Source organism: Wasmannia auropunctata, unplaced genomic scaffold (assembly GCF_000956235.1).
Source record: "Wasmannia auropunctata unplaced genomic scaffold, wasmannia.A_1.0 LD335988.1, whole genome shotgun sequence".
NCBI lineage: Eukaryota > Metazoa > Arthropoda > Insecta > Hymenoptera > Formicidae > Wasmannia > Wasmannia auropunctata.
The window spans coordinates 518324-536709 of record NW_012026902.1 but is presented as its reverse complement, the minus strand read 5'-3'; the positions used below and the strand labels follow the sequence as shown (position 1 = coordinate 536709).

The following is an 18386-nucleotide window of genomic DNA, read 5'->3' as shown; positions in this document are numbered from 1 at the left end:
GCGACGCCCCGAGAGAGTCCAAAACTTGCGCGACCACGACGGGACACACACGGTACAACACGGAGATTGGCACGTCGAACAAACGCGCGTCGTCACTCGTCACTCCCCCGCGACGCGACGCGAAAGATAATCGAATCCCGCGACGCGCACAGCTGATCGCCTGACATGGACGCGCGCGCCTCCACTGTCCGCTCGTTCAACGTCACACCGCTTCTCTCCGCTCGGCCGTAGGTGACGCCACGTGCCGAGCACGGCCGGTAAATGGCGGCCAGTCACATCCGTGTCACAGAACTGCCATCAGTGTCTTCGTCTAGAAACTCGTTTTATGCAAGCCGAATGACGCGGTTCCTGCGCTGCGCGCGCCCCGGCCACGTTCAGTTTCTTTCCGGTATCAGTCGTTGAGAAGGTTAGTCGTGTCCGCGTTGTCCTTCACCTGACGAAATGACGTGAGTATATGTAATCCTATCGAATAATCGCAATCATTCGGATAAAGTTTGCCATCTTGCTGCGAATAAACGTATTGAATTATAACTGTTTACGAGTACATATTATTTTTGGATCATTTTTAATGTAATAGGAGTATTGATGTAACCGCTTCACATGCGGCATTGAAAGTCAGAAGCAACAAATGTTTTATTCTGATGTGAATTAAATGTAGCACTAATTTTCTAAAGATTTTATACACCTTGCCATATTCAGTCAAATCAAACATTTGCCGCTTGTATATACAAAGGCATTTCTCGAACTTGCAAAAATGAATCCACACGTGTTTTATTTCATTGCAGATCGAAGGTTTCCCGTGACACTCTTTACGAGTGTGTAAACGGCGTGCTTCAAAACTCTCAGGATAAGAAAAGGAAATTCTTGGAAACCATAGAGTTGCAGATCGGTTTGAAGAACTATGATCCACAGAAGGACAAGCGTTTCTCCGGCACTGTCAAGTATGTTTCTACCTGACTGAGGCATTTTTTCAATCTTAATATTCTTCATTAAGAAGAATACCTATAAAAATTGCCTCCTATAATGTCAGGGAGCTAGATTTTATCTAGCGGACCTGCACCCAGGGTCTTAAATTAATTGGGGAGGTATTTATACCGTTATTTAAATTATACAGGATTACATGATCCTGTGGGTAAGTTATTTTTGAAACATTATCTTTAGAACAAGTTGGAAGGATAGAGAATAGAGAAACAAATTTTTAGGGAATACTACATAAATTCTTTCTGACAGTCAACACAAACTAATGCAATACGTAATGTTAATTTTTACAGTAAAAGTTCATTGAGTCACCAGTGTTCTATGATGTTTCATTTATTGCATGTATTATCTGAAAAATTTATGTAGTCAAATATTTAAATCTGAGAACATTGAGAGACCCTAGATGTTATATTTTTTTTCTCACAACTGTGCAACGGGAAATTTTTGTTTTGATAATATAGCTTTGTAATGAGACTAAATATTGCACATAATCAAGAGATAATCAGTCATAGAGACCTCATCGTATTTAAACTTTGATATTATTGATCTTTATTATGTTAGGTTGAAGAATATCCCCAGACCAAAAATGCAAGTATGCGTTCTTGGCGATCAGCAGCACTGCGATGAAGCTAAAGCTAATAATATTCCATACATGGATGCAGAGGCCCTGAAGAAACTTAACAAAAATAAGAAGCTCGTCAAGAAACTTGGTAGGTTAATAATGTGTTTCAGTATAAAACAATTTTGCATTACCTTCCCAAAAGCACCATTATTGCTTAACATTCGAACAATAGTGGTCGTCAAGAGGAAGGAAATTAAAGTTCTTCACTTGGTGAGGGTAATGTGAATCGTATCATTGCACCTCAATCCGTGTCGATACATATATCTCGTTTAAAAAAAGATCTTTTTAAAAAATCTTTGTTTATCTTTTTTTACCAAAATATTTTTAATTTAGAAATAAATTAAAAAATTTTTTAAATTATTAATAAAGACACTACAAAAATTCTAATAGAACTTATAATACAAATTGATTAAAATTGACTAATTTTTTTATGTATTTGTGTACTTTTTGCAGCAAAAAAATACGATGCGTTTTTGGCTAGCGAGTCGTTGATCAAGCAAATTCCCCGTCTTCTCGGTCCTGGTTTAAACAAGGCTGGTAAATTCCCTGGACTGTTGTCCCACCAAGAATCGATGGTCGGCAAAATCGACGAAGTCAAGGCCACTATTAAATTTCAAATGAAAAAGGTGTGCTACTTGAATAGATTTTATCAAAAATGTTTCTATATTCAACGTTATATAAAACAATTACGTTACCTTCCCAAAAGCACCATTATTGCGTAACATTCGAACAATGTTGGTCGTCAAGAGGAAGGAAATTAAAGTTCTTCACTTGGTGAGGGTAATGTGGACCATATCATTACACCTCAATCCGTGTCGATATATATATATATCTCATTCAAAATAAGATTTTCTTTTTTACAAAAATATTCTTAAATTTAGAAATTTTCTAAAATATTAACAACGCTACGAAAGTTCTAATAAAATTTATAATATATGTTGATTAAAATTGAGTGATATTTTTACAACGTTGTTCATATCTTTTTGTAACGATTACTTTATTTATTTTGTTCTACAGGTGTTGTGTCTGTCAGTAGCCGTTGGACACGTTGAAATGACACCCGACGAGTTGGTGCAAAATGTCCATCTCTCAATAAATTTCCTTGTTTCCCTATTGAAGAAACACTGGCAGAACGTGCGTTCGCTTCACATTAAATCTACCATGGGACCACCACAGAGACTGTACTAAGTCGCACTTGGTACAGTACACTTCGAATGTATATTCGTTGCAATAAAATTGAAAAAAGAAAATGATACAATTTTTCTATTTTTTTCTTTCATCACATTCGCGATAAATGTCCTCCGATGTTTCAAATGCGATACCATTTTCGAATTAATTCAAATTTTTAGAACTTTATAAGATAGATATTTATATAATCTTGCGGAGTTATAAATATTTGATAAAGCAATTTAAAGCAATATGAATTTGGTGATATGAGAACTTTTTGTCGATAAAGAGATAAAGCTTTATCGGAAAAAAATATGTATGCTTATATTATAAAATATTAGCTTTTCACAGTAACTAATTTTTATACTTTAAATGGAATTTTAATTTAATGTATATTAAAAAAAGAAATTTTAGATATTCGTATTTTTTTTCTGTTCTTTTTCTTCCTTTAGGCTTTGTCTACTCAGTAGCTACCTGCCAAGATATGTTAAAAACTCGAAAAAATATGCGGTAGGTAAGAGACTACGTGTCACGCGACAGTAGGCGATAAAGGATGTAGTCGGAGCCTGGATCCGGTTCACGGATGCTTCTTTGGGGACCGTGTTTACGTGTAGGGTTGTACGTGTGTGTGTGCGTGGGTCCTACCCGAGATCTAAGCTTGAGCAGGCACACCACAGCCACGCTATTTCCAACGATCTTTGTGGGGGCAGTTCGGTGGCGGTCGCTGTGCTTTGAAGAGGCACATGGTTTCGAGTTCCGCTTCGTAAGCAGATGCCAGCGAAGCCGAGGATCCGCGTTTAAGTCTTTCGCTCCCTCTTTTCGCACTTTTACGCCTGAGATCCTTGCGAAATTCTCCTGACGGCTACACGCACACCTTGATTTGTTTCTTCGCAGGATTATTGGATGCAGGAGCATCGATGGAGTAAAGTATTTGGGTAAGTTCTCCGGTGATGAATATGCTTTCTTTCGAGAGTCTAAATATTACGGTGAATTGTCTTGAAACCTTGATATAAAATTATTTCGGATCTCATATCGAGAGTGCGCGCTTCCAGCTTATATTTACATTATATTGTACCCTTTATATAAAAAATTAATATATAATTAATATATAAAATTTTAAGAATTTGTTTATTATTTAAATTTAAAAAAAAACAAGGACAAAGACCTGTATATGGTTGATTCAAGATTTGGTGATATTTATAATAGCAGTTGAAAATAAAGGGTTTTATTATCGTACTATAGACGATTTTATTTTTTTGTTTAATTTTAATATATATATGTATATATAATAAAATTCTAATTATACTATAATTTTTTAAGACAAAATTCGAAATACATTACGAAAATAACAATGTTAAAAAATAAGTAAAAAAAGAACAGAAGAGATAAGTATAATTGATAAATAATGAAAGCTAATAGATATACTACTCGTAGAAACGATTTACTGATACGGAGACCTGATTTTTATTTCTGATAAAATTGTCTGCTTCCGTAAAATGCGATAAGCACGTAACTTCGCGCTACATTAGTCATATTTTACGAACTGTTGCATTGTGGCAAAGCAAAAAAAAATCGCTGATATATAATCGTTTTTATATTATATTCCAGAAGTCAGTTTTTTTCTGAAGGATAGATATTGATTAAATTGCACTGATAGCACAGATTATTACGAAATGAAAAAGTACATTTCGATCGTCAATCGATTATTATATATATAAAATCAAATCAAGTTTCTGTAAAAAAAAGTAAGTGAGATTAATAACTAGTATTAATTATAATTCACAAAGGAGGAAAATTTAAGTTTCTAGAATGACAAAATTATCACTGCAAATATACAAAAGTTTTATTTGTATAGAAAGTTAGCAAGTCTTTTGAATAGGTACTTCTGAGAGAATTTTTTTGAGTTTTTTTTCGATCGCGAAAAAAAATCGTTTTAGATGTGAAACGACGGATTCTCGAATTGGAAAAGACTTAACGTTAGAAGTTTCGTGGATTTAAATAGTAATATCGGAACGCGGGATTATCGGTGCGGAATGGAAAAATCTGCGATCGCCCGCCGGCGTTTCTGTCCTTTCCCCGCACAGACGAGACGGTGCCGGAGAGAAACGTAAAAAAAAAATTGAACGTGCTCCGTGGGGATCGGATGAACGGCCGGCGCTTGTATTTGATTAATAAAGTGGCCGCAAAAGAGTGCACTCTTCTCGGACGAGTGGACTCTAGCCCGTTATCAGTGATATCAACTACCAGAGCGGCGACAAGCCAACCGGGCGGAAGGCTCTCAACGAGCGCGGTTGAGTTGGGCAATGATTATCGAAAGCGCAGCCGACAACGACGACGAACAAGCTACTGACTCCAAACAGTCACTAAGAGACCCGCGAACAGATACAATATCGCGCGCGCGGTATTAACGATAAATTATCGATTCGAAATCAGTAGCGATCAAGTGTTGTTTCTTCCATAATTCTTCTAGAATCTAGATTGTGAGGTCTTCGGTGATCGAAGACAAAAAGCATGTAATGCTTCGCGAATTTTCCGCGGTAATTTCTGCTTCGGATAAACAGTGTTTAATATATGTTATAATTTACATCAATTAAATATCGACGATGTGCAATATATAATATATATTAATAATGCAACGCGTTATTAGCGGATTATTTCGATTCAAAGCCGATTTGTTTCGAAGAAGAGCGAGTCATTCATTGCGTGGTTTTGCAATTTTCAATTATACATCCTCATAAGCTTTAAATTCGAGTTTAACGGAAATGAACTTCCGTTCGCTAGCGTAGAAATACGCGGAGTTCAAAAGGACGAGTTTCGAATTTCGAAGAAAAAACTGAACGCATCCTTGAATGATGACGAACACAATCCTTCGGACGGTCGCGAAAGGAAATAGATATGACTGCTGCAAATCATGGCTTTCCAAATCACTTCCGTTCTGTGTTAACCGGGATGCGCTTCATTTTTATAGAAATCTTTGTCTCTTGCGTCAGCGATGGTACTTGAAGATATTGCGTCGCTGCAAGAGAGAAAATTGTGTTCAAAGTCCACGTAAAAGTTCTTATTCTCGAACAATTTATTCGATATTTTTATAATTAATCTAGCGAGTAATTAAATAATTAATATAACGTAAATCCTCGGAATTTCGTGACTTTCGCGAACAACACAAATGTAACGAACGTATAATGAATTTTGATTGCCGATTTCGCTCCTCTGATTTCTGTTTCTCGCGTTAAAAGACGCATAAGTTAAGATATTTCGTGACAGTTGGAACGTGCGTTGGATCAGGTTTGCTTTGTTTGCAGCGTTCATTAGAACATGATCCTTGAAAAACGTCCGATATTGCTCGTTCTCGCTCTCCTCTTGCTCTGTGCACTCGGCAACAATGACGCACCTACATCGAGAGGGACAACAATCGCGATGTCGGTGGAAAAATTGGATTACGATCCCGTCCCGATGGAAAACTTCGAGATGATCTACGATCCTGGATCTATGGAAAATAATTTCGCAAAAATCGAGAGTGACGATGCGATCACTACTTTCTATGGATCCACCGTGGAACCCCTGACGACTGTTTTCCAGCCGGTCACCGATAGCGATAACTCGTCATCATCTGCGACTGTCGATCAGACGACGAGAGCTACAGTTACTGTGACCAACAGCGTGATTTCCACCGATAGCACGATCAATATAACAATCTGCGATCCGACGTGGCCGGAGAACGCAACCGGTAATTAAATGATCATATTGATATAAGAATCAATTTTTTAAGAGATTAAAAAGTATTCGCTTTAAAAATTAATATCGATGAAAGCAGGACAGATCGCTTTATAGAATAGCTTTTTAGCGGAGATTTAAACAGAGATTTAAAAAAGTTATACTGATGAATTTAAACGTTATAATATAGAAATAAAAATATATTTCAAGATAAAATAGAAAAATGTTAACTTTATAAATTCTGAACGTATATTTCGTAATATAAAGAAACTTAAATTTCACGAGAAGATATTTCACGATAAGCGAAGCATGAAACAATTATTAAACGGTTTACTACTAGAATTATTAAAAGATTCAAGAAAATATAACATTTTTCCTCGATTTTTTCTAAGTAGAATTTAATAAAAATTATCGCGAAATTTGTTCAAAAGATCATTAGCGATTATTTCATGCGGTATGTTTTGTCTCAAATGTCCTGTGGATTCATATCTTGCAATTTTGTCTTTAGAGGATACAAAAGAGGTAATTAATTTGAAGACGGACGGTATAGGCACAGAATGGATCGCTCTCTCATGGGAACCTCCGTGTAACGTGAACGCCACGATAGGATACCTCATCTATAGATGCGACGACAATAAAAATTGCAATGAGACGAGTGAGGTTGTTACCTCGCATAATGCTACCAATCTTGAGCAATGCACGCGGTACACGTTTAACGTGAAAATTAGGACCCCGTACTGGAATTCTACGAATGGAGTCGCTCTGTCAGCCGATACAACCAGTGAGTGTAAAATTTGCTTGTCAAGTGTAATGCTGTCTAGTATCTTTATCGAAACCACTGTATTGAAATAAGAGATTAATTAATGAACATTTTTTTGCCGCGCTTCTCTTCAGTTTCGGAAGTCGGAGACGTGATCTCCCTGAGCGCGCGCACCATCAGCGTCAACGTTATTCAATTGACTTGGCAGGCGCCCGCGATTGACGCGAAATGCATATCCAACTACTCGATTACTCAGTGCGACAAGAAGTCCTGCAACGAGACCTCGGTCTCCGCCACAAATTATACCGCCAATGATCTCGAGCCGTGCACGGAGTATCACTTCACCGTGAAAACGGTGACGCCGTCGGTGAAATCTGCCGGCGTAAATCAGACCGCAAAGACAGCTTCGCCGAGTAAGCTTAAGCTGTTCTAGAACTGGTGGAGAGATACGCGTATTAGCGGAGAGAGAAGTAGAATACCTGTGAAATTTGTGGTCAATTTGTTTCCTGCAGCGAAAGATTGACAGACACTTGTCGAGCTTTACCGCTCGACGTCTCTTCGCGAATAATAGTCTCAAATAAAAGTTCTGTCACAGCGTGCTCCGCTTATATGCTCACTTTCCGCCAATTCCAGAACAATCGGTCGCGCGATTCTCAATGAATCCCCATCTCTGACACACAGCTGACAATTTGCAGAATTGTCGGCGCCGCAGTCTCTTCGCGTAATACCCGGCAATTTTTCGCTGACCGTTAAGTGGGAGCCGCCCGAGTCTGGCACGGTCTGTCTGAAGCATTATCACGTAACTACGGATTCCAACAATACCGTCAACACCACGAACACGAGTGTGGTAATTTCGCCTTTGCACGCTTGCAAAATGTATCGGGTATACATCAACGCTGTAAACGAAGACGACCATGAGGGAGATATAATAGATAACAGCGGTACCACACTTTCATATAGTAAGTAACAGTATAATTAACTTGTACTTTTTTGCTTGTTTCGTCTCCGTACATATCACGTACACGATACGTACAAAAATAAAATCCGATGTTAATTCGTCAATCGTGTATTCAGACATGAAGATTGAATATGACGAAAAAAAAAATTGCTTCGACATTTCAGGAACGAATCCACCAGTTCCGCATACTCCGGGAATACCGCCAAATGTTAGAAGCCTGTCGATGATCTGGACCATCCAGAAAGAGAACAATCATTGCCAGTTGTCGTCGATAATAACTATATGCAATTACACGGAGAAAAAGGGGAAAGGCTACGAGCCTGAGAATCGCGTGTCCCCGATGAAAATAGATCCCTACGATGCTGCAAATCCTGTCGTTGTATTAAATACAACCGTAGAGGGGCTAAGTCCTTTCACGAGTTACACTTGCTGGGCGCATACCATTAATATTGCGGGTTACAGTGACCTAAGTGACGGAGTCAATGCCACAACGTTGGAGGACAGTAAGCAACATTCTTATTAATAATTTATTTTATTTTAATTAATGTAATTTATCGATTCAAACATAATACAGTGCCAGTATCCATACAATTTTCGCGCTGTTACATTAATATATTGTAGGCTATATTTAATAATTGATTAATTTAATGTTTATTTAATTGATATTTTTTGTGTTATAATTTCAGTACCGTCTCCACCGTCTGAATTGTCTGTCACAAACATCACAAACTCGCAATTCTCTTTATCTTGGAAAGAACCGGATTATTTGCCCGGTTATATAGAAGAATTCGAAATCATAATCGATTGGAAACCATTGTATCCGATTCCAAATTGGTGCCTCCTCGAAGAACAAGATAAAAATCATTCTAAAAAACTTAATATAAGCGGAAGCGTGTTTGAATACGATTATCTCGAGGCAAAGGCATTCGCGAATTACACAGTACGTATAAGAGCGAAAACAGGGGAAGGGGGAGGATGGAGCAACAGCAGTGATCCCCAAACATTTGAAAGCAGTAGTGGAGGTACCTTTGATCTTCTTAGCTCTTTATTTCATTATAATGCAAGATTATCTCTAATTATTTGAAATAAACTACTAAACTATTTTTGTCTACACAGTATTAAATATTTTCTCACGAATAAAATTTTGATGCAAATAATTTGAACTAAATGAGTACTCGTTGATAAACGATTAGCTTTGTTATCAGTAAAATATTTACGCAATTATGTACAAAGATCATCTAACAACTTTAACGTACATACATATAAATATCTCTGTAGTCTTTTCCCTCTTTGAATACTTTAAACATTGAATATTACGATTTTTCAGTTCCAGAGGTAATTTCGAAATTCAATTCCTCGTCCATCACGATCAAAGAAAATTCAAACGACACGAATGTATTAGATACAATTCTGACATGGGGCTTGCCGTGTTCATTAAACGGGGAACTCGAATTCTTTAACATATCGGGCCGTGGCACCAGAGACAAATATGTACCCCATGTTATTTCGGAGACATGCACATGCACGGATTACAATAACAACGACAACATGTGCTCGATAAATCTCAACGAGTTGAACGGAGAGTACAAGTATAATTTCACAATATCCGCCAAAGTAAAAAATGTCGATACACTCGGATCGCCGAGTAGTCAAAGCGTGCTGTATCCTGCCGGTAGTAAGTATCAGTGTGAACAATTATTCTCGTTAATCTCTTTTCCTTAGTAATTAGTGTATTAAGTTATTTCTTTGGAAATCAGAATTGGTATCAAAAATCGAGAATTCTATTTGTAACTTTATGCGCGCCGAGTAGTATGAAGAACATTTTCATAATTAAGAAAGATTAACATTTTTAATTCCGCAATCAAGAAGACTCTTTTTCTGTCGTAGTACCGCCACAGCCTAACGAATCATATATTAATTGGATCACTCTGGATCCGTTCAAGACGTACAGATCCACAACGACCGCTGCTATTTTACTGCCCCTATTCCCAAATACCAGCGGCGACGTTAAATTTTATGCGATCATGGTGTCAAAAATGGGATACAATAATGTACAGTCAAGGACAAGGTTCGATCTAGAGAGCAAGGACTGGCCCAACGTGTCCTCCTGGGAGGAATCAATGACGAACGATTTCTCGATCACGTATCAAGCGACATGGCCGCATTGGAATCCTTATCGTAGGTGATATAGGCTCATAGATAGGACGATTGTTTACGTAGCGTTGAAACACAAAACCCTGTCGCGCGTACATTATTAAATGCTATGACTCTGTTTAGCGAACCACATTGCTGATTACGGGCACATAAAGGCCGTCAAGTATATAATCGGCAACGATAACGACTGCAAGGAGATCTCGTCCAACATGGACAATCGGGTGTACTGCAATGGACCTCTTCAACCGGACACGTGGTACCACGTCAGAATGAGGGCGTTTACTGACGGTGGTTACACCGATTCCAAGATATTCAGGATAAAAACGAGTGAGTATCTCGTAATCAATTAGCCAGCAAAGAGTCGTCTATCTAATACAAACAACTTATGTAACCAAACGTCTTACGAAAAATATAAATTATTTCGTCCGTTCTCCTTTTTTTTTTGCAATACTAGACGCAGAACTGAATATCGCTCTCGTTATCGGAGCTGTCTTCGGCATTCTTTTCATGGGAATAGTGGTGACGATGATGTTGCTTGTGCGAAAATGTTCTCCGCACATGTAAGTTAAGATTTCATTATTGTATAACATACATATACATGTAACAGATAAAAAAAAGAGTTATTAATGTATATATCAACGCATATATCTTATATCTTGATCGAACGCGACGATGTCAATCGCAGATAATTAAAACTCGTTCTACACCGCGTAACAGAAATAAATTAAGATCAGATTTTTTTATAGTCGCTAAAAAAATTTTATAAATAAGGATATAAGAAAGCTGCAATAATAATATTCGAAACCAAAACCGAAATCACGTCGCACGGCGATACCGCGTGCAGACTTGAAACGCACCGGACAGGTGTACGCGCGTTTATGAACAATGATCGATATTTATTGTATGACTCAGAAGAGAGAACTATAGTTAAAGCGTGAGCAAGGTCGCGCGATGCACGCGCGTCTATCGCACGCTAAGATATACAGTACACTACAGGCTCGATGCTCGACAAGGTTTCAAGTCACGAGTCGCCGAGCTAACCGCGTGCCGAGCTCCCGAAAAGTCCGAGTGTATTTTTAAATTACTTTGGAAATATTTTCGTGCGTGCGCGAGGCGCGAGTGAAGACAATAGAAATAAATCGTCGTCGGAGATCGACGGTGATTCGGCTATGACGCTGACTTTTGGGAGGAAACCGAGTCCTTGAGTCCGTTTCTAGCCAAGCGCGTATGTTTATTGCGTAAGTTTTCGTTATTCCCCTACTATGAATGAGCTGTGCCTACGCTACACCGGCGAAGGAAAGACATGTGTATACGAAACACGGATGCTATTGCGCACTTCTCTTCGTTACTTCGATTCTCTTCGTTACTTCGAGACGGCGTTCGTCAGACGCGTTAGCGGAAACGTTAAATTCATTTACCGATCGCTTGTCTAATTTCCATTATTTTACATATATGTATATGCGTATTATTACGTGTGTTATATGTTATTATTTTGTTACGTGCGATATTTAATTGCACTATTTTATTTTTATTACTTTACTTATTGTGATATGTGTACAAATTGCGCAAAAGTCTTCTCGATTTTTTTTTTTTTTTCAAGAGACAGCTTTTGTCAAACGTAACGTGATTGTGTATTCAACGAGAACGAAATAATGAAGCTATTTAAAAGATAACAGAAAATAGAGGAAAAAAACCGGTTAATACTTCACTTTAAAAAAATTTTTGGCTTTAAAACTTGTCTTTAAAAGAGACGAGAAAATTTTTTGAACACACGTACATACACACACACACACGTGCATATTTTTTCTGACGTATCTTATCCTTATTATATTTTTTTGATCGTGCATTTATTGATTAAATACATGATAAGATATATTAAAACATTTTCTCGCTTTGTGCGCTTTATAGAACAATTCACGTTTCATAATTTTTTTTATTTTAGAGTATTACGAAGATTTCTTCACTCTGACATGCCCGGCTCGCCCGTGCCAGCGCCGTTCACCAGACGAAAATTCATGAGCCATTGTCAGCAATTGGTGGACAATCCTGGGAAACTGAGCAATGAATTTCGGTTGCTTCAGACACTCAGTGTCGATTTGCAGATGCCCACAAACACGGCCTGCTTACAAGCTAACCGGAAGAAAAATCGCTACTCCGACATTTTACCCTGTACGAACTTGTCTTGTAATTCATTCGCGCATACTCGCGACTTGCTACCAACTACATATTATATATGATTCATACTTTCAGATGATTTCTCGAGAGTAAAGCTGGATGTGATAGATAACGACCCTAATACGGATTATATCAACGCATCATTCATAAAGGTAAATATTTTACATATGCACATATGGTGTATTGATCCGACAATCTTCCTCTATCAAAGATTGAAATGATTTTTGTTCAAGCAAAAATATAATATATATTTCTAGGAAACATAAATGAAATCATGATTTTAAATTGCGATTGATTAAGAAAGGAGATTTTTTCAAATATATAAATAATTGCTTAGCAGATTTTTTTAACAAATTGCGAATAACGAATTTTATATGAAACAAATAAGAGACCCGCGTTATTTTTCGTTAAATCTTTAAGAATTTTATTTTAATAAAATCTTGATATGATAAAATAATTAATTGAATCTTGAGATATTTAATTTCAAATATAATTTAAAAGGGTTCAAAATTACGAAATTTTGTTAAAGAAGAAATTATCTCAATTTCTAACGGGGAACATTTTGCTTCGTTTATCAAATACTCGATTATCGAATATTCTGCACGAATAAAATAGTGTGTAAATTTATTTTGCGTCAGGGATATACAGGAGAAGATGAATACATAGCTTGTCAAGGTCCAAAGGAGGAAACCACTTATGATTTTTGGAGAATGGTCAACCAGTATGACATTAATATTATAGTTATGTTGACGCAATTGGTCGAGAAAGGCAAAGTAAGTTAGAATTGTCGATAATAATTCGCGCAATGTCAACAATGTTTATCGTACATTAATCTCCTTTTTTTTTTCAGGAGAAATGTCATCAATATTATCCGACGATAGGGGAATCTTTTCGATACGAAAACATGATGATACGATGTACAAGTGAATTGGACTTTAGAACGCATACCCAAAGAACGATTGTATTACAAAAGGTTCATCTTTTTCAACATTTTAGCAATAGCACATTTTTTTAAAATTTTTACGCAAAATAATACATTTATAAAAATATAATTACAGGAAAATAAAAAAAGAAATATTACTCACTTACACTTTAAAGACTGGCCCGACCACGATGTTCCAGAAGATTTTGACGCGATGATCCATTTTTGCCAAATAATGCGTCGCAATATTATCGCTAATAAAGGTTACATCGTCATTCATTGCAGGTATGAACAAATTTTCTACGGACGGTTTTTTGTATTTCACGGGTTCAATCAGACCGTTGCGATTAATTAATTTCATACTTCTTGATAATAGAAAATATCGTTACTTTACAGTGCAGGAATTGGTAGAACAGGAACATTAATAGCGATAGATATTCTTCTGCAACAAATTAGAGACAATAGAAAATTAGACGTATTCGGAACTGTATATAGATTGCGACATCATAGAATAAATATGGTACAAAGAGAAGTAAGTAATTACATGATCAAATAGTACCAGAATAAATTTGCAAAGAAACATCATGTAATCAATATATTTTGATTAAATAAAATATCAAATATTGAAATTGAAGAATTTGCAAAAAAAAAAATCGATATTTTTACTAAAAAGTAATCGATTTGATATTTCATAGAGTTCATGATATGTTTTTTTGCCAGAAATATTTCGTAAGCTAATATCCGCAAAAAATAAATAAATTCGTATAATGTAAAAAGAATATTTTCATGTTTTCAGAGTCAATACGCTTATATATATAATTGTATAAAACAAGTACTCAAGAATCCTTATTGCTTAAAAACTTGTAAGTATTCTTTACAATACTATGCTTATATACTTCTTAAGAAAAATTAAAAAAAATTTTTTTCTTTGCATTCTCATAGACAAACCACCACCAGTTGAGCCAGTATATGAGAACACCTCTAAAAAAGCCAAAGATACAACAAAGTCAGACACAACTCTAGTCAACAATCTTGAAATATGTATGTAATATATTTTTAACACATGTACATATTTATTTTCTCTGTAGCAGACTAGACGTTCTTTACTCTTATGGTATTAATAGTATTAAAGGAAGCACGATAGAAATAACACTAATCTATTTTGTACTACAGAGTGAGAGTCTCTCCAACTATCTAATACGTGATGAGGTAGGAACAAATGCTTGGATCGCGTTATCTTTTTCCGCTTTGCTTTCCCCCCTTCTCCTCTCTTGCTTCATTTAATTTTCATACATCTATTCAGTTATTTATTATTTTAAAGCTAAACATACAACATCTTCATTGCTTCCCTGTGCATGGTTTGAGAATAATTTTGCAGCTAACGTATGTGCATGCTATAATCATTTATATGAAGTGGACATAATGCAATATGGAATGAATAAATTGTATTATAAGCCAGTGATTATTTCTTTGTATTATATTAAAATGTAAAATTTTATTATTGTGTGATTTTTGTTAAAAAAGCTATAATCATCAAATTGCTTTTTCAGTCAGTTCTATATTGCACAATTGTTTATATTTCTATCTAATTGTTATTTCTTTCTAATGTACTACACGCGATTAATATTGTTCCAGTAAAAAAACATAACTCCATATCTATGGAATCTCTGGAATCAATCTACAATCTCTCTCAATCACCTTCGAGAAACATAACTAATGGCGGTAAGAAAATCTCATGAATCTAAACTATTACACATTATATCGAAAATTAAATGACGAGAAAAGAAAACGCGATTTTGTTCAATATTGTCTATTTAAAATTTATATAATGCAATAGATTTTATTTCACATAATTTTACTTTAAGATTTGAGGCAGTGCAAATCAACAGGTGCCATAAATATAAAAACTCATCACACTACTATAGGTCAGTAAAAACAGCATATATGTATATATCATATTATTTTTATGAAAACAATATTAACACGAATGCTATTTTCCAGGAAAATTCCGAACTCTGGATTGTATTTTTAAACCACTAAGAAACACGTACGAGTTAAATAGAGAAATACAGGAGAGTCTTCCATTGTTAACTTATTCAAGCTCAACTGATGTACTTGGCGAAAGCGTGCAATACGCAACAAATGGTAAGTTTCTTGAGTGAAATTTACATTGCAAAAATTTTTCTTTTATATCATATTTGTTTAACAACATGATTTACTAAATTTACATATTTTGCAGATATATAAGAGACGACTGAATTATGTATAATTATTCATATAAACGTTAAATTGATCATCAAATCCTTATAGACCTTAGATATTTAGACCAAAGTGTATATGTACATGTATACACACATATATACTGTAATTATATGTAAATACAACTACGTTGACAGATTAAAAGATAGAAATCTTGAGATAGAATTGACATTGTATACTTTATGTATTACTTTTTATAAATAATTGCAATTCTCTGTATACGCATTCCCATATATGAACGAAACACATGCCACCAAATGTCAAAATACATTATGTGATACTGAATATGCTTACCACAGCATTATTACCTAATACATGCCTTAAATAATCTCTAGTCCAATTAGAATTACATTTTAAGTAAAAGAGACATTGTAGCTAAAACGTATATATTTTTTTTGTAAAAAATAAACCGATAGTAAATAATTTTATAAAATTCTTCTAAATATATGTACCATCAATAGAAATTCTTTGTACACCTTTACGCTAGCTTACATTTATTTTTAAGATATGCGCAACATATAAGTTGCAACAGAGTTTACAATGCATTGTTTATTGAAAATCAGATTCTAACTTTTGTCAATGTAACCTTCTTACCTTAAAATAAATATTATCTCAACATCTTTCCTCAAAATACAAAAACATCTAATTTATAACTAAATTAATATCGATATTTAGTAGAGTAATCTTTAGGAGAAACAACTAAACCTCGACCTTTCCTAGCACCTCTGTAAACCGTCTCAATAATGTCGATCATTTCCTGTTTGTCTTCCAACGTCCAATTTATCTTGTTATTATTCCCGGTACCTAAATCTATCATGATATGCTTGTTTCTAAAGAAGAACATTACTGTACACGGGTCGTACAATTCATACCTGCAAAAAGTATACGTACATGTATATATTTACATTAAATTTATCTATCCTCTTAAAAATTAATTAAATCATGGATGCAGCATGTGGACTTGGAAGAATACAAATTTCTACTTACATCTTATTGAAATCTGGCACTTTTGTGATGTCCACCAAGTAAATAACGGCAAAGTTCTTGACTTTTTCTGCGATATTATAGAGCACCTCGTCCATTTTCATGCACATCGGGTCCCAATCGTGCCCGAAGCGAATCACCTGAAAAGAGATATTATTTTCAAACGTGGGAGTTCTAACTCGAAATAAGTCTTACCGTAATTGACTTTTAATGTGTTCCTCTATAACGATAGATAAAGTGAAACACATCGAGTAACGGAGACTCACCACGACTCTGTCTTCTTCCGATAGAATGGCTTGATCGACTTGATAGCCGTTTTCCAAATGCGATAGCATGTACGACATTTCGAAGCGTGTACAGTACGAAACGTGCGATTACAAAATGATGCAGTTTCCTAATTAAAGCAATGTTATTTGAGGTTAGGAAACGCGCCGTCTCAACACACAGCGCAAAACGACGCCATTTAGATCGTAGATCTGTTCGTTTTACTTGCACCTTTGACACTCAGATTCTGCGCTCTTTGTCTTTCCAAAAATTTGACTTTATAGCTGAAGTCTTTCTACCTTTCTTTTCTTTTTATTTAGTATCTAATTATTGATCTTACTTCTCTCAAGTGTCTAATTATTCATTTACCTTATTTCAAGTGTAATTACAAAGAGCAAACGTAAAAGATAAATAGCTAATAATATTAATATATACTATGTACATTTAAAAAAAAAAAAAAGAAAAAAAATTGCTTTATTACACAAGACGCACGTAATTTATTGTCAAAAATAGAACAGTTTTATACTCTTATATTTTGGAGTGAATAAATCAGTCATTTTTTAATCTGTATGTATAAAAAGGAACAAACAGCACGACAAATGCTATTTATGTTTTGGAATTAAGCAGATCTATGTATGCTTCTGCGATTAAGTCGTCCTCTTTTATGAGCAATGCTTCCATGAGATTGTCAGCGATCTTTTGTGCAGTTTTTATATCTTGATCCTTTTGCAGCACTACCTGCGATATTAAAATATATCATTGTAAATTGTATCTTTACTGAAGCATTTGTATAAAATATAAATATAATAAATGGAGATTTACAAACCTCTAGTTCTACAAAATTACCCAGGCCATCGACTTTGTCAATGTGTACTCGAGTTTGTCCGACAATAAATAAGAGTCTCGTTTTCTTTACAACTCCTAGCACACCTATGGATCGGGACAAGATATCTTCCATTGACTCTACGATACCTGCGTTCAGCGGGACTCTGTCATAAGTGGATAACTTTGGCCCGGGAACGTCAGGTCGCTTGTACAAAATTAACTCTGCGGTGCCATCCTACGGAACAAGAAAAAAAAAGTTTTGTATTAATTGGGACGGTAATACAATAATGTGAATAATTATTCTTTAGTGTTTAAACTGAAAAACCAGTAATTACTCCAACCTTAAACTTTCGTAATTTTAATCTTCCTTCCTTTGTCTTGAAGAAGATATCATGCTGCTCAATTACAGTCTGAGTTGTATCGCTCAGTTCTGTGGCTTTAGAAATGGTACGTTCAATATCTTGAGTTACAGCTTTGATCTCAATATTCCTGTGCATGCTTATCTTGGCTGTGTCAGAGAGGATCCTCTCTGTCAGCGGTTAGGATACATAAACATATATAAGTGTGTAGCAGATGTAATCGTGTAGTACATTTTCGTGAGGCA

At 35.6% G+C, this 18386-nt stretch overlaps 4 protein-coding genes across 8 annotated transcripts; 2 read left to right on the top strand and 2 right to left on the bottom strand.

Moving 5' to 3' along the window:
* Nucleotides 1-335: 335 nt before the first annotated feature.
* On the top strand, nucleotides 336-2853 carry LOC105454112 (60S ribosomal protein L10a). The gene is made up of 5 exons (XM_011696482.1): nucleotides 336-446; nucleotides 786-941; nucleotides 1540-1688; nucleotides 2054-2226; nucleotides 2618-2853. Exons 1-5 carry the CDS (start codon nucleotides 442-444, stop codon nucleotides 2786-2788), a joined length of 654 nt encoding a protein of 217 aa, XP_011694784.1. The 5' UTR covers nucleotides 336-441; the 3' UTR covers nucleotides 2789-2853.
* Nucleotides 2854-3488: 635 nt separating this feature from the next.
* On the top strand, nucleotides 3489-15990 carry LOC105454109 (tyrosine-protein phosphatase 10D). Of its 4 annotated transcripts, XM_011696478.1 has the most exons (23): nucleotides 4888-5304; nucleotides 6070-6494; nucleotides 6990-7262; nucleotides 7376-7654; nucleotides 7937-8200; nucleotides 8364-8702; nucleotides 8886-9221; nucleotides 9527-9874; nucleotides 10087-10377; nucleotides 10477-10680; nucleotides 10808-10913; nucleotides 12296-12522; nucleotides 12604-12680; nucleotides 13167-13301; nucleotides 13379-13501; nucleotides 13587-13735; nucleotides 13847-13982; nucleotides 14247-14313; nucleotides 14393-14491; nucleotides 15086-15172; nucleotides 15316-15375; nucleotides 15452-15595; nucleotides 15690-15990. In XM_011696478.1, the coding sequence occupies exons 2-23, from the start codon at nucleotides 6083-6085 to the stop codon at nucleotides 15695-15697; spliced, it is 4164 nt and encodes a 1387-aa protein (XP_011694780.1). In that variant the 5' UTR covers nucleotides 4888-5304; nucleotides 6070-6082; the 3' UTR covers nucleotides 15698-15990. The 4 variants fall into 4 exon arrangements, with proteins under 4 accessions (XP_011694779.1, XP_011694781.1, XP_011694778.1 ...); XM_011696477.1 differs by lacking the exon at nucleotides 4888-5304 and adding an exon at nucleotides 3489-3702 and having other exon boundaries at nucleotides 15452-15990; XM_011696476.1 differs by having other exon boundaries at nucleotides 4886-5304; nucleotides 15452-15990.
* On the bottom strand, nucleotides 13755-17388 carry LOC105454111 (thioredoxin-like protein 4A). Of its 2 annotated transcripts, XM_011696480.1 has the most exons (4): nucleotides 16960-17388; nucleotides 16697-16833; nucleotides 16415-16581; nucleotides 13755-13892 (listed from the first exon to the last, which is right to left on the bottom strand). In XM_011696480.1, the coding sequence occupies exons 1-4, from the start codon at nucleotides 17035-17037 to the stop codon at nucleotides 13798-13800; spliced, it is 477 nt and encodes a 158-aa protein (XP_011694782.1). In that variant the 5' UTR covers nucleotides 17038-17388; the 3' UTR covers nucleotides 13755-13797. The 2 variants fall into 2 exon arrangements, with proteins under 2 accessions (XP_011694782.1, XP_011694783.1); XM_011696481.1 differs by lacking the exon at nucleotides 13755-13892 and having other exon boundaries at nucleotides 16187-16581; nucleotides 16960-17373.
* Nucleotides 17389-17434: 46 nt separating this feature from the next.
* Nucleotides 17435-18339, bottom strand: LOC105454108. The gene is made up of 3 exons (XM_011696475.1): nucleotides 18124-18339; nucleotides 17784-18017; nucleotides 17435-17695 (listed from the first exon to the last, which is right to left on the bottom strand). Exons 1-3 carry the CDS (start codon nucleotides 18277-18279, stop codon nucleotides 17564-17566), a joined length of 522 nt encoding a protein of 173 aa, XP_011694777.1. The 5' UTR covers nucleotides 18280-18339; the 3' UTR covers nucleotides 17435-17563.
* Nucleotides 18340-18386: the final 47 nt, after the last annotated feature.

Bases quoted from the DNA above. Each gene is read 5' to 3' on its own strand.
- LOC105454109 (XM_011696477.1), top strand. From the start codon at position 6,083: ATGATCCTTGAAAAACGTCCGATATTGCTCGTTCTCGCTCTCCTCTTG. The intron at 7,263-7,375 runs GTGAGTGTAAAA...GCTTCTCTTCAG, and splicing joins TCTGTCAGCCGATACAACCA to TTTCGGAAGTCGGAGACGTG. The intron at 13,502-13,586 runs GTTCATCTTTTT...ATATAATTACAG, and splicing joins GAACGATTGTATTACAAAAG to GAAAATAAAAAAAGAAATAT.
- LOC105454112 (XM_011696482.1), top strand. The intron at 942-1,539 runs GTATGTTTCTAC...TTATTATGTTAG, and splicing joins CGTTTCTCCGGCACTGTCAA to GTTGAAGAATATCCCCAGAC. The intron at 2,227-2,617 runs GTGTGCTACTTG...TTTGTTCTACAG, and splicing joins TTAAATTTCAAATGAAAAAG to GTGTTGTGTCTGTCAGTAGC.
- LOC105454108 (XM_011696475.1), bottom strand. From the start codon at position 18,279: ATGCACAGGAATATTGAGATCAAAGCTGTAACTCAAGATATTGAACGT. The intron at 18,018-18,123 runs GTTGGAGTAATT...CTTGTTCCGTAG, and splicing joins TAAAATTACGAAAGTTTAAG to GATGGCACCGCAGAGTTAAT. The intron at 17,696-17,783 runs GTTTGTAAATCT...TTAATATCGCAG, and splicing joins GTAATTTTGTAGAACTAGAG to GTAGTGCTGCAAAAGGATCA.
- LOC105454111 (XM_011696480.1), bottom strand. From the start codon at position 17,037: ATGTCGTACATGCTATCGCATTTGGAAAACGGCTATCAAGTCGATCAA. The intron at 16,834-16,959 runs GTGAGTCTCCGT...ATCTCTTTTCAG, and splicing joins CGGAAGAAGACAGAGTCGTG to GTGATTCGCTTCGGGCACGA. The intron at 16,582-16,696 runs GTAAGTAGAAAT...TACTTTTTGCAG, and splicing joins GTGCCAGATTTCAATAAGAT to GTATGAATTGTACGACCCGT.